Source organism: Pelodiscus sinensis, chromosome 4 (assembly GCF_052426305.1).
Source record: "Pelodiscus sinensis isolate ZL-2025 chromosome 4, ASM5242630v1, whole genome shotgun sequence".
Taxonomy (NCBI): Eukaryota; Metazoa; Chordata; order Testudines; family Trionychidae; genus Pelodiscus; species Pelodiscus sinensis.
The window spans coordinates 22,521,013-22,536,591 of record NC_143055.1 but is presented as its reverse complement, the minus strand read 5'-3'; the positions used below and the strand labels follow the sequence as shown (position 1 = coordinate 22,536,591).

The 15,579-nt window shown below is 41.9% G+C and overlaps 1 protein-coding gene across 5 annotated transcripts in view; it reads right to left on the bottom strand.

Annotated features, from left to right (window-relative positions):
- Positions 1–15,579, bottom strand: part of AFAP1 (actin filament associated protein 1) — a 174,912-nt gene that overhangs the window by 97,861 nt on the left and 61,472 nt on the right. For 4 of the 5 annotated variants that reach the window (XM_006128231.5, XM_006128235.5, XM_089777790.1 and 1 more), the window contains one exon: positions 645–773. The exons of the other annotated variant lie outside the window; for it this stretch is intronic. In XM_006128231.5, the coding sequence (XP_006128293.3) occupies positions 645–773 (129 nt within the window). The remainder of the gene's footprint in view (positions 1–644; positions 774–15,579) is intronic. 5 annotated transcript variants of the gene reach the window in all.

Here is a 15,579-nt window from a genome sequence, read left to right as displayed (position 1 = left end):
GCAGCTCTTGCTGAATTTCAAAGGCAGAGATGGAGCACAGATACTGAGCACCCCTTTCCCCTTTATAGACTAATCGAGTAGGCAACGGAAAGTCCACTGACTACTTGATTAACTGATTAATCAAAATTTAACGTTCTTACCCTACACTTGATTGATCTATATCTGGCTGTAATTAGCACTCCAATGCATCTGATGAAGTGGATTTCATCCATGAAAGCTTATGCCCAAATAAATGTGTCTTTAAAGTGCCACAGGACTCCTTGTTTTTGCGAAATTAGCACTGTAATGAGCTACAGAGGAACTGTCAATATTCCAGAATAAAACACTATTTTTCAATCAATGCTCCCAATTGCAAGTGCATCCACGATCTAAATAAAGTAACTGCTTAATTCACAGATCAGAAAAACATGGTGGTAGGCAGATTATCTACAGTACAATAAATTACTTTGCAACCAGATTGTACACACGTCTAGTAGCTTAGTTCCAGGACTTTGTTACAAAGCTAAAGCACTCAGCAAGCTTATAATTATTTTTTGATTGTTTGTATATCTTTGTGTTGTTTCTATTTAGCTTTGGGGGAAAGAGAAAAAAATAAACTAATTCTTCCCATTCTGCAAGGAACAAAATATGTCTCTGACACTGACCTTTTGATGACTGTATCCTCAGGAGAATATTAGTTATTACTGCTTTTTTCTCCCTGACAGTGGATGTTAGATATTCATGGTCCAAAAGTTCAAGAAACAGACGCAATTCAACTATTAATTCTTCCATGGCTGAAAAAAACAACAACAACAAGAATTAACTTTTCTAAACATGTAAACTTGATTTACACAGGCCAGTGAATTCTCAGATGGCTATTTCTTGTCATTTTTTTTTAACCTGTACTCTCTCATTTCTTGTCATTTTTTAACTTGTACTCTCTCCCTCAGTCTTCACCCAAAATCCACACATACATTAAAACTACGTCTACACTACACAAACTATACCAGCACGGCTATGTCCTCATAGCTATGACAGCATAACTGCATAGTTTACATGTGTCGACCTGTCCACATGTTCCCTGTAAACCATCTTGAAAACGAACTGGGAATATATTGCATTACTTAGGCAAACTACAAAAACTAGCCACAGTGTTACTCATCCCACCATTAGCCTCTGGTAAACCACCCTCCCTTATAAATGTCAGAACAATACCTCCATGGATTTTTTAAAAAACAACTACCCTCCACACTCCCACCCCCGCTCCTCTTTCTGGTGTCATTTAAAATGGAAACAAGCTTTGACAATTTCAAAAAACATGGGAAAGTGATTTTTCCTTATTTTTGTCACACATGAAAATACTGATTTTAAAAAAGTCTCATCCCACGCATGACCTTCATAAAATATTCCTCTTTTTTAAAATTAAGCTCTAGTTAGCACATATAAACAATATAAAGTGGATCCAGCTACTCAGCCCCCAAAGTAAGAAACTTCACACTGAGTTATGGAGGAGGTTTACAGGTTCAACAGGCCAGTGGGATGTGTTTTTTTCCCACATAGGCTTCCATGTAGTTGTCTGTATAGGTAGCATGGCCAGTCCCAAGACCATATGATTTATGCCTGATGTCTCTATGCAGCGCTAATCTAGAGTGTTGACTATTACATGGGCATCATCATCCTACCCAAGAACTCTCCTTTGAGGGTGTACTAATAAGCCAATGACAGGATGATGCTATAAAGGTTCCTAGAGTTTGCGGGGATGCAGTCATACAAAGTCTGTGTGATAATTGAAGTACAGGGTGCACCTCCCAACACCAGCAATCTCTGGTCCAGCAACAGCCATGGTCCGGCACGATCACAGATACTCCTGGATCAGAGAGCCCGGTAGCCTAGCGGCAGGAGGGCTATCCAAAAGTGGGGCCAGGCTGAAGCAGCAGAATGGAACAGGGTTGGGGCTGGCGGCAACCCTGAGTAGCCCACAGGATGCAGACTGCTGGAGCCAGGGTAGCAGCCTGCAGCACTGAGACTGGACCCGGGGAAGCACCCACAGTGCATGACCGGGCAGTTAACAGCCTGTGGTAAAGCAGGGCCAGAGGCAGAGTTCTGGGCAGCCAGCAGGAGTTGGGTCAGAGCTTATGAGCAGCCACAGGGCAGGAATTCAAGCCCTCGGCAGCCTGTGGCAACAGGACTGGGGCTGGGACTGGCAGCATGGGGCCAGGACAAGAGCCTCAAGCAGCCTGCAGGAGCATGGGGCCAGAGCCCACAGGCTACTGCAGAGCAGGAGGTCGAGCCCTCAACAGCCCTTGGGAGTCTGTGGCAGTGGAATCAGGACCAGAGCCAGCCCACGGCAGTGGGACCAGGGCTGGAGCCAACAGCAGCCTCTGGCAGCCTGTGGCAGTGGGGTCAGAGTCGGAACCACAGCAATGTAGTGCGGGGCTGGAGCCGGAGCCCATGGCAGCCCGCAACAGTGCGGGCTGCTGGAGCCCGTAGAGAGCCTCCAGCCAGAGCGGTGGCAGCAGGGCCAGCCAGGGCTGGGAGCAGTAGAGGGGGCCCCCAGAGCAGACAGCACTGAGAGTAGAGGGCTGAGTGATTGTGGCAGGGAACCTTCCCTGGTCCAGCAAATTTCCTGATTAGGGACTGGTCAGGTCCCAAGGATCCAGGGACGTCCAACTTGTAATAAGAGTAGGAAGCACCCCTTTGGAAGGGCTTGATGTTGTGGCTGAGAAAAGTTTCTCTTAAAGAAGTAGCATTACTATATGAGACCCCAGTGTGCTAGGATGGATGGCCCAGGTAGGAAACACTAGTCCACATACTGAAGAAATGTTGATTTCTCAAAAAATTGGCAAAGACAAAAAGACGTGGCTTTAAGGAATATTAAGGTCTGGCTAGCAGATATACAGGGGTATAATACTCCTGAGAAAAGCATTATTAATGTGCTGGGCTATATCAGGATTTAAAACAAACTACACACACACACAGACACAGAAAACTGTTCTTTATTTTACCCATGGAAACAATGAAGCAGAAACCCACTTCCTTACCTACTTTGCTCCTTTCTTGTCTTCCCGCCCATCACATCCATACTCATTTTATTTTCTAACACAGTATTTCCATAAAGCCAGTTCCTACAGCTGAGTGAGATAAGTGACTAATCTGTTCATACGACCACGTCTGTGCATATTGCAGCATGCTGAACAGTGGTCACACGTACGTCTCTTGCAAATGTTTGAACACCTTAACTCTAGGGATGCCCCCCTCCCCCCACAACACAGGCCTTCTCAGAGCTCATTTTTAATTCTGTCATATTAACAGCTTTGAATTGCTTTAAATAATATAGTCCATGATGGAGTATTGTATTACCAATAACATATTTACAACACAATTCTTGAGATATAACATTTAATGCCAGAATGAAGTATTGCTATGAAACAACTGTGAGCTGGAAGAGCATTCTGGCTAATAGTCTGAGAAATGCCCCGCATTCTCACCCCAGGTTCTTTCACAGGCTATGCTCCCACCACAGGCAGGATCGCTAGCACTGCTTCAGTGAGGATGTAGTTTTAACTGCAAGAATGTTACCAAACTCATGTGTTTTGCTTGAGTAGTGGCTGATGAGGCACTTCCAACACTGCACAATGACACCTAAAAGGCAAAGCTCCTTTATTTTCAGTCTTTTCTGGTTCTATGTTTACTTTGTGATGAATAATGGCTTATGTTGTTCTATCTTCTTAGTCGCTCCCATCACTATAGCACCAAGAAGCTCAAAATCATGTAATTACCATCATAACACCTAGTGATGTTGGGAAGCACTAACCCTTCCCATTTTGCAGATGGGAAACTAAGGCTCTGAGAAGCTAAGGTCTATGACTGAGTGGGGAATGGGAGCCAGGTATCCCAAGTTTCAGGAGAGTTTCCTAATGACTGGACTTCCCATCCTCTTGTCCTTGCAGCCTACAGAAACAGGGAAATAAAGTTACTCCAGAGGTTCCCTTTCATCATATAATCTCATAAAACTGGAAGGGACCTTGAGAGTCATTGAGTCGAGTCCAGTCCCCTGCCCTCGCAGCAGGACTAAGTACCATCCCTGACAGATTTCCCCCCCATCTCTAAATGGCCCACTCGAAGATTGAACTCACAACCCTCAGTTTAGCAGGCCAATGCTCAAACCACTGAGCTATCCCTCCCCCTGACTTTATTATATCATTAAAATATAAAATTGGGTAAAGAGACAGAACATATATCACTAGGGGGAAAAAAATACATGTAGGGAGAGGATTTTTCTATTCTCAGACCTCATTTACCCAGGCCTCCCTTCCTGCATTGATTAGGCATTTTGGAAGGGCCCTCCTAATCTGTTCATATGACCACAGGACATACCACACTAATACCAACCCTGGTACTTTCCCTTGCAACAAACCCTGTTGCCAGCTTTGTCCACATATTCACTCTGCTGATACCATTATTGGGCCTAACCAAGTGAGTTATAAGATCAAGAACACATATTCCTGCGCCTCCAGAAATATAATCTATGCTATCATGTGCTGAAAGTGTCCGTCTGCTATGTACATTGGACAAACGTCTCAGACACTTCGCCAAAGAATCAATGCCCACAAAACAGACATTAGACAGGATCACAAAGAAAAAACAGTTGCTTGCCATTTCAACCAGAAAGGACACCTGTCTCAATGACCTACTCACCTGCATCCTACTTCAGAAGGCATTCAAATCTGCACTTGAAAGAGACTCCTCTGAACTGGCATTCATGCTAAAATTCAACACTCTCTGCGGTGGGCTGAACAAAGACTCCAGCTATCTTACCCATTACAAAGATAGCTTCCCCAATTATCACCTCTAATACTATTAACTCACAGACATCTACCCTTCCCCACCTCTAATATCATTAACTCACAGGCATTCACCTTCCTCCCCCCCCCCCCACCCCCGCATCTCCCTTCTATTCTGAAATGTGATTTGTCCTTTTCATATGTGTTCATTTTTTTAAATTGTATCCTTTGGTATATATGGCTGTGACTATTTTCTTCCACTATTTGATCTGAGGAAGTGGGTCTGGCCCACGAAACCTCATCATCTAATAAACCATCTTGTTAGTCTTTAAAGTGCTACATAGTCCTGTATTTTGTTTCAGGTACACCAGACTAACACGGCTACATTTCTATCACTATTCTAGAAGTTTTAAATGCTTCCAGGTCTAACTACATTATCTCTGCCTGTCAGATGCAAACAGAGCAGTTCTTTTATTTAGCACTGTCTCCCTACGAGAAAAAACTTTAAAAAACAACAACAAATAGTCTAGTAGCACTTTAAAGACTAACAAAATATGTCAATGGTATCATGAGCTTTCATGGGCAAACCCCACTTCTTCAGATGAGTATAAGAAGTCCAGATCCAAGAATAAATAAGCAAAGTGGAGAGGGAAGGGGGAGAGGAAAAAAAGAGACATTGAGTAGATAGTTCAAATAGTTACAAGAGGCTAAAATCCATTAGCACCTCCATTGTTTGATTGGTTGGTTAAGTCAGTAAAAGATGGAAGATAGTGTATGAGCCACCCTATATCCAGGTTCAGATTATTTGCGTAAGAATTAAACTTGTGAATGAAGTTAAGTTCCAATCCTTCTCTATGTATTTGGCTTGTGGAATTGGCCTCAAACACAACAGCAACTTGGAGAGCCATTAATGAGTGTCCAGGAAGATTAAAGAGTTCTCCAATAGGTTTTTGTGAATTGCCTTTTCAGATATTTGATTTGTGTCTATTAATTCTTTCCCGTAGAGACTGTCCAATACACATTTCAGTGGGTCATTGCTGGCATTTGATGGCATAGATCACATTAGTCGATGTGCAAGTTAAATGAGCCTCTGATTTGGTGGCTGATGTCGTTGGGTCCAGTGATGAAATCGCTGGTATAGATGTGTGGGCAAAGTTGGCACTGGGGCTGATTGCAGTTGTCATGGCTCCTTCCCCACTCTGGCATGATAAATGCAGAAGTGGGGGCCAGCAAGTGTACCCCAAAGCCTTATCTACCAGGCTTTGGTATAAAACTTCCCCCCAAATCTTAAAAACCTAGATTTTGGGAATAAAACTTCTGCTGCTACCACCCAAATATTAATAACGAGATTAGGGGAAAGATCATTTGGGAAATCTCAGCCCTATTATAAAAATCAGGACACACAAGTAACCAATGCCAGGTTAATAAAAAGAAAAGAGAAAACTTTTATTGTTACAACAATATTCCTTTTGCAAGCATAAGGATCCCCGCTTCATTGACTATGTCGGTATGTCTAATTTACATGCCTCTGTCAGCAGAGGCATGTAGTCTAGACATACCCTAAGTGAGAACGAGTGGAATTCTGTTGTTTTCTCTTCTGGGCCTTTCTTGAAGTAGTTCATGGGTAATTTTTTGGCTCTGTCAATTGTTTTTTTCACTTCTCGAGGTAGTTATTTTAGTTTTAGGAATGCTCCATATAGATCCTGTAGGAGTTTGTCTCTCTGTGGGATTGAAGCAAACATGGTTGTATCTTAGGGCTTCACTATAAACAATAGATTGGGAAATGTGTCTGGGATGGAAGCTAGAGGCATGAAGGTAAATGTAGCAGTCAGTGGGTTTCCGGTATAGAATGGTGGAAATTTGTCCATCATTTAATAGTGCTGTAGTGTCAAGGAAGTGGATTTCTCATGTGGACTGATTCATATTGTTCAGAGAGTTACACTATGCTGTGGGCCCATTCCTTCCCGTACTGAATTCAAGTTCTACCAGTGACTTCAATGCAAGCAGGATCAGGACTCTGCAACAGCATAGCTGAAACACTGCAGGCAGATTGTATAATGAACAGACATGCTTTCCCCCCTCAGAGAAGTATCAAGTCCATCTAAGCCCATATGCTAAAGTATTAAGAAATCCATCCATAATTCTAGCTTGCCCAGTAACATAGGGCTGAAATGAGTGGGAGGATTTCCTGGGACCCATCTCTAGTTGCAGGGCATAGGATAAGAAGATATCCCCACCCTCCCAAAATATGTGGGAAATTAAAGAGAAAGAGCTTTATGCAGCCACATAGCTTTCTGTTTATTCTTCTCACACCACACTCATATCAGTGGTCAAATAGCACTGTTCTGAAACAGCAAGAGCTAGAAGGAGCAGTCTTATAACAACACAGAAGTCAAACATAAATAAATAGTTAAGATTACACTTGTGCAAACCCCTTCTGAAAGGCCCTATTCATCTGCTTCAAAACACTTATCTGCCCTGTCCTAGTTTTCTACTGCCTCACATGCTCTTCTACCTTAAAAAGTAGCTATACAGCTCAGCTAAGTTCATTGTACATACCTTCATGATGCATCTTCCACTGTGGCTTTTAGAAAGCTTCTTAAAAAACAGTAAAAATGATAAAAAAAATCCACCCAAACCCCTTCAAAAATTAGCTTAAGACAAGAGCCTAAAAGGTAGAATTTCATTTGGTTCCTGGTAAACTTACCACTTATAATTACCTTGTCAGAATTTTGACAAGTGTGTTTCAAGACAACTATATCATTTCCAGTTCCACGTGCATCAGTCAGTTGCATCTTGAGAAGGGTGATTAAAGTGTTACCAAGTCAGATAGGTACATATATATTTTTCCAACTGAAAAACTATTAGTGTTCAGAGGCAATCCCTAAAATGTTCTTTTAATACTACATATTTTCTGTATCATGTGACTTTCCAACTGTCAGCTATCCCAAACAGTGCTGCAGGAAACCAGAGATGACCAGCAAGTTTAGTGGTAACATGAAGGTGCTCCAAACACTGGGCTCAGAAGTAAGAACTCAGAAGACAGATCAATGATTGTGTGAAGACTTCTAATATTTCAGTTCATAATATAACTTTAGAGAATTCTGTAGACCCTCACATGACAAATAATAGATTCCAATCAAATCCCTTAGCACCATTATCGGTCCTAAATAGAATTAGCCCCATCTAAAAGGAAGATGGTCTTAGTGGCATGCAATATGAAATGATCTGGGTTCTTTCCTTGGCTCTCTCACTTCTTGCAAGCCATTTAGTGTATGCATGCCTCAGTTTGTCTTCTGTAACACAGGGGTAATCCTAACTCTATCCGAATTAGAGATGAAAAATCTCATTTCGTTATGTTTAACTGGTTAATCAATTAAGGGAGGGAGGGCAGAAGGGCTACTTCAACCCAGCTGCAACTGCCCCCCCCCCACACACTTCTCCTCACAACAGGCAGGGTCTGTACTATCTGGGATGAGCAGCACCTGTCTGTGGTAAGCAAGTGCTGGAGCAGTTGCATCTGCAGCAGACAGCACCAGGGCTGGAGCAGTCTCGTGCCCAGGGCGGATGGGAAGCTGCTCCAGCCTTCTCATTGAGGGTGAGGCTTACTGGTTAACCAGTAAAACATTCACATCCCTGTGAGGATACATACATTAACTATTTGAGGTGTTCAGATACTAAGACGAGGCATGGTATAGAAAAGCCTATACAGGTGGCCCCCGACTTGCGATGTGATTGGTTCCTAGGGAAGCGTCACAAGTTGGGGCGTCGTAACTTGAACCCTCATTTACGACAGGCACTGTGTGCGCCATCATAAATGCAGGCTAAGGACTAAGTTGGGGGTTTTCAGCCCCTTCTGCACTTACAAAAATGGTTGTTAAGTGCGGGGCGTCACAACTTGGGCAGTTGCATCTCAGGGGTTTCCTGTAAATACACTTAAAAGATGGATAAACCAAGGAGCAGAGAAGGTAAGTGATTTGTTCAAATAACCTGCTTCATGTCATGTGGTACAGGACTACAAACTTTCAGAATGCAGGTCTGACTTGTTCCTCTGTCCTTTTAAATTTGAAAGGTGAATTGTAATGATTTTTATAGCAAAAGATACAAAAAGCTATATATGATCTTAAAAACAACAGAATAACTTGCCAGATTTTGAAATATCAATACCAATCCCTAGAGGTTTTTAAGTCCTGGCCTTGACAAAGCCCTGGCTGGGATGATTTAGTTGGGACTGGTCCTGCCTTGGGCAGGGGCTGGATTCGATGATTCAGCCCTAGGATTCTATGATTCAATTTTTAACACAATGTTTTTGGAATTTCTTCCCTTATTTTCCTGACAGAATCTGACTTTGTGGGTCTGTGTTTCTTCTGCAGGAGGTGATATCACAAATACCAAAGGAAATGTATGGAACGTAGCTCTCTACCCTCTTTGAAATGTATACAATGCCATCAAATCTTGAAGAAGAAACAGAGAACCACATACTTCATTCCCAGCTGGTAAAAGCCTGTCTACCTTTAAAACGCATTGGTAATTAAGGCTATATTGCATTATTTTTCAACTCCTTAAACATGGCACACAGTAGTATCTATGACAACTGCTTTTGAAGCAGTGTGAACTAGGAACTTTGGGTCATCCTTTAAAACAACTAACTACCAAATAACTCTTCTATGACATAGTAATAGAGATGTAGCCATGTTAGTCTGGCCTTGCTGAAATGTGCAAATGACCATGTAAAACCCACCCTTCTTGTCACTTCTTGGCTTATTTTCTGGATATACAATTTTTTTCTTTTCCTTCACAGAGAGTTTGTGGTTTCCAACACAAAAAGATCTGGGATTTACTAATAGGGAATACAAAGAATACATTTTTTTCCCCAAGAGGCAATCACAATAGCTGAAATGTAGACAAAACAAAAAAAAAAAAGATGATGCAAGTCCCAAAAGAACAATATATTCCCATAGCGAAAGTTAGCCCTTGGAAATGTTTCATCACCACAGAATCATTAAGAATAATCTCTCAAAAATGGGTCAAGTTATTTAACAACTCTGGCTATAGATATGCTGTTAGTAAGGAGAACTGATGAAAGGCAGGGTGGAGAATGAGGGCGTTAATCACAATAGTAAGCAAATTCCATCTAGATTGAATAATGAAATCTCATTCCATTTTTACTGAAATGATAGATCCCCGCTGTGCTGCTGCATATGCTACACACCTTTAACGGGGTTTTAAAAAAGCTAGATAAATTCATGGAGTATAAGTCCATCAATGGCTATTAGCCAGGATTGGTAGGAATGGTGTCCCTACTCTCTGTTTCTCTGGAGGTGGGTGACAGGGAGAGATCACTTGATGATGAACTGTTGTGTTCATTCCCTCTAGGACAGCTGGCATTGGCCATTGTCAGAAGACAGGATACTGAGCTAGATGGACTTCTGGTCTAACCCAATATGGCCATTCTTATGTTATGTAAATCAAAAACAATAATGCCCTCTTTGGCATTCAATGTTTATTACTTTTTCGAATCATAGAATACTAGGACTGGAAGGGACCTCGAGAGATCGAGTCCAGTCTCCTACCCTCATGGCAGGACCAAATATGGTCTAGACCAGTGGTCTCCAACCTTTTTACACCAAAGATCACTTTTTAAATCTCCGAACAGGCGAAGATCTACCGCCCCACCCCTTCCTTGAAGCCCCGCCCTCTCTATTCTCCTCTTGTCCATCATTTGCTATCTCCAGCCCTTACTTAAACACTCTGATAAACAGTTTATTTTTAAATTATGCGATGTATAAAATTAAAATCACGTGTTTATAGTTATGAAATAAATGGTCTGTTTTTTATTCATGCTATTTAAATCTAAAATGAAGCATTTATAATTATACATTTTGTGGGGACAGAGATCTGCGGCTGGGGGCAGGGGAGAGGGAACAGAGCGCTGGGAGGGCAGAGGACAGGGTTCTGCAGCAGGGGACAGAGTGCCAGTGGGGACAGGAGAGTGGGGACAGAATTCTGTGGCTGGGGACAGAGTTCGGGGAGTGGGGTGGGGAGTGGGGACAGAGTTCTGGGGTGGGGAGTGGGGTGCCAGTGGAGGCAGAGAATCCCCTGTATCTGCCTCCTCCCAAGATTCCCCCGCTCCCAGAGGGAAACCAGCGCGTGCCTGCCCCGGGGCCAACCCACCCGCGGCGCAGGGAAGCCTCACGCGCGCATGCCTACCCCGGGGCCAGCCCCACGCAGGGAAGCCCACCGCGTGCACATCTGCCCCAGGGCCGACCTCCCCCTGGCGCAGGGAAACCCTGTGCGCGTGTGCCTCCCCCGGGGCTGACTCACCCCTCCTGTGCGGTGCAGGGAGCCGATGCTCCCTCCCACAGTACACCCAGCAGAGCAGCTAGCGATACTTCCGGAATCGCCAGAAGTGGCGCTAAGCTGCGGGACTTCTGTCCATCCCTGGGAAGCCTACACTACCTCCATTTTCACTGGAAGTAGGTAGTGAGGCTTCTCGGGGGTGGGAGGGAAACGGGGGCGGGGCAGACAGGATGCCTCACGATCGACTGGTTGAGGCCTCGCGCTCGACCAGTCGATCGCTATTGACCTGTTCGTGACCACGAGTCTAGACCATCCCTGATAGGACATTTATCTAACCTACTCTTAAATATCTCCAGAGATGGGGATTCCACAACCTCCCTGGGCAATTTATTCCAGTGTTTGACTACCCTGACAGGAACTTTTTCCTAATGTCCAACCTAAACCTCCCTTGCTACAGTTTAAGCCCATTGCTTCTTGTTCTATCCTCAGAGGCCAAGACGAACAAGTTTTCTCCCTCCTCCTTATGATACCCTTTTAGATACCTGAAAAATGATACCTGAAAAATGATGGAATGTGAAACCTACCCTCACAAGCCAAAAAGGAAAAAAGTATCAGAGAAAGACAATTACACAGTGCTGTATGTTTCGTTCCAAACCTAAACTAAAATCAACCAGAACTGAAGCAACATAATGATGCAAATTATTCCAGATCTATATTTATGGACACTAGTCTATAAACATTCAAAAATATTTGAAGTGTCATAAAGTGTACATGATCTACAAACCAGAAGCAAAAAGACAAGAATGAGCTCATTACAAGAACGTTCAGACTGTTTTGTACAAACATGTTCAGATTGTTTTTGTTCACTCTAAGTGGTAGATGCATATCAATGGGAGCTAAGGAACAAATAAAGTTTGAAGAAAACTAGTCTAGTGATTTAAAGAAGATTACAGATGTTTCATGATAGCCAGAGTAAATTTATATTTATTTTCCACACTGGAAAAAGTCTTAGAACAGCAGGCAGGCTCAAACTTCGTGTTCTCTGAAACTACAGAATTATTTTAAAAATCTCATCTCAGACACTGCAATGTTTAATTTTAAATGTTCACATATAACTTCCCAAAACGATTTTGCTCAAATGTAGTTGACTTTGTACCTCTGATTAAGAGCCTTCAAGTCAAATATGAAGTGTGAATATTGTAATTTAGTGTGTTTACCTACATATGAAATTCTCAATTTTGAATTACCTAATTAAGGACATACAGAGACCCTATATTTTAAGGCACAGCAAGGAGTAACAGTTGATGTTCAGTTTTCAGTCTTATTGCTGTATTTACTGACTTTTCAGACCTTGGATTTCAAAGCCATAACCTTGATTTAATGCTAGCTTTTTACAAGAAACACGTGAATTAAAATATAATCTATTTTAACTATTATTAGAGTATGCATATTTTACCACAGAAAGCTGTTTATACTTATACCAAAGTTTGTATTACATCTTTAAACAAAAATGCTCCCCAGCCCCAACATGACTTGGTATCACTTTAAAACATGAACATTTTCCACTCCAAAGTTCAAGCCTCCATTCTCAGTGAGCAGGAGTGAGATGTAGGACAGTCTTGGGCCTTAACTCAAAGTCATGATTTAAAAATATACAAAAGTAACAAATGTTAGGAACTATCTGGAAAGGGATATATAAGAAGGCAAGAATCAGAGGGGTAGCCGTGTTAGTCTGAATCTGCAAAAGCGACGAGGAGTCCTGTGGCACCTTATAGACTAACTGAAGGCAAGAGAATCTCATAATGCCACTATAAAATCTAGGGCATCCACACCTACATGCAGTTCTGGATGCCCCATCTCAAAAAAAGATAGATCAGAACTGGAAAAAATAGAGAAGGGCAACAAAGATTGTGATAATGGAACAACTTCTATATGAGGAGAGAATAAAAAAGACTGAGACAGTACATCTTACAGAAGAGATAACTACAGGGAGGGATATCATAGATGTCTATAAAATCATGAATGATGCAGAGGGAGGGAATAAGTAAGTGTTATTTTTACCCTTTAATATAATCAGAGTACTGGGTTCACCCAAGGAAATTAATAGGCAGAAGCTTTAAAACAAAAGGAAGTTCTTTACACAATGCAGCATCAACTGAAAGAACTCAATCCCAATGGATTTTGTGAAGGCCAAAGATACAGTTTGGTTCCAAAAAGAATTTGATTAAGTTCATGGGAGGATAGATTCATCAATGGCTATTAGTCAAAATGATGAGAGACAGAACAACATGTTCTGGGTGTCCTTAAAACTCTTGACTGCTAGAACCTGGGACTAGAGGACTGAAGGTTAATCACACTGCCAGAGACAGAATATTGGACTGTATGGACCCCGGTCTCACTCCATATGGAAATCTTTATGTTATTACCACCCCAAGAATGAAGTGAAATATGGGTAAGATTCTTCAGCATGGTACTCTATTCACTGAATAATATAGGTGACATTGCTTGCTAGAAAATTTGGTAACAATCCTTTATTTTAAACAGTGTACCAACTAGATTGTTACCCACTTTCCAAACAACATGAAAAGCAGCAGACAAAGGATGCAGCCATTAAACCCTCCTTCTGCCTCATACATATTTATGATCAATCTTAATGAGCACCGGGGGATCATTACAACCCACATAGAATCATAGAATAATAGGACTGGAAGGGACCTCAAGAGGTCATCGAGTATTCCACCTTTTTTATTTCTACCACTTCAGCCTTCAAAGCACTGGCTTGTACAAAATTTGGCGATAAAGGAAGAGGTGGAAAAGCAGATAAGGAACTTCTGGGTGAAGGAACAAGTTGCCAAAAATCCTGCTCACTCATCTACAGCTGTTTGGCAGACTCATAGGAATATAAACCATTAGTACATGACAGATGAATAAGTGACTTTAAAACAAAACAAAACCATACTTCAGTGTTTTATGCCCTTCCAGACTTTTTAAACAAATTCATAGAAATCATAAAAATCAAAGAGTTAGTCATTAATATTATAATCAATTATTTAACACAATATTAATTATATAAATTAAGCCAGGTATAACAATGCGTTGCACAAATTAAGAAGTATCAGTTAACTAAGTACAGAAATGTAAACCATAGTTCACTTATGTTTTTGAAGTCTTCCTCTAAAAATATATTTTTCAAGCAAGATATTTTTTCTTTCCCTCATATAAATAATATATTCTAAAACTGACAGATCTTACATGGATCTTACTTCTGCTTGAAGTCTAAACTAAACAGAAAGACAATGTCATGCTTATGTTTCAGTTCACTGTAGGAATTTTGTTTCAGTTTTCTTTCTAGATTCTACTATCCTTACCAATGAAGAAATCTGCGTTTCTTACATAGCAGCATCTCAGTTTATTTTGGGGTCACACCATCTTGTCATTGTGACATCCCAAGTCTTGCTTCATAGCTCATGCACTAACTCAACTCCTCTATTGTATCAAATCACAGAAGATATGCAATGACTACATCAACAGCAAACCGGTGCAGAGTTCATAAATGAAAGGCAAGAAAGTTTCATATGCTACAAAAAGGGCAGGAATTGTGTGATATAAAGACAAAAGTTCTGCCCCAGACTCCAGAAGCAGATGGTGTCCAGATACATGACAGAGACTCTAGGGTATGGATAATGTATGCTAAATAATTTAATTAAAGCAAACAATGCAGCCCATAAGCTCATGTGGACCATGCCTGAAGACTGCCTACTTAGATGTTTTTAGGCTAGGATTGCTTTAAAGAGTGTTACTCAAAGAGCAAATATGTCATGAAGCAAATTAATTCAATTGAAACACAAACTAATGTAATGAGACATACACCATATAATGTTTCCATTTTTGTACTAAGCATGCTAGTTCTTGTAAAAATACCTCAGTTGCCAGTAGGGATGTCATTGTGTAGGACTGTACAATTAACTGAAAAGCCTAGGCTTATCGGTTAATCTTCTCGAACACATGTATCCCCCTCTCTGTGTTTCTGTATCACAGGCAGCAAGGGCGAGGGTGGGAACTGGTGCCCACGAGGAGCTGGCTTAAAAGCTGTCTCCCCATGAGCACTGGATCTGCCTGCGCCCCCACTCTGTGCTGCTGCCTGAGCTCCCCGCAGACAGAGACTGCTCCACGGCAGCAGCCTCTGTCTGCAGAAGCTAGGACCCTTCCCTGGACAGGGGCTGCTGCCACCCCACGCTGCTGTCTCTTTGTCGGAGGCAGCAGCATGGGGTGGCAGGCTGCTAGTCTGTGCAGGGTGCTGGGTTTTCAACTAGACTATCTTCCACATGCAAACTAGGAATACTTTGCATGTGAATTTGGTATTAAAGCTTCTTTCAGTATTTGTCTAGCTTGTTAGGGCTAGGGAGTAAGATAGGAAAACCAGATTATGTGGACCTATATCCAAAAGTCTATATTCACCAAGAAAAGGTGAAACAAAAAACAAGTTAGGACTTCAGAGTCTGATCCACAGTTTGTC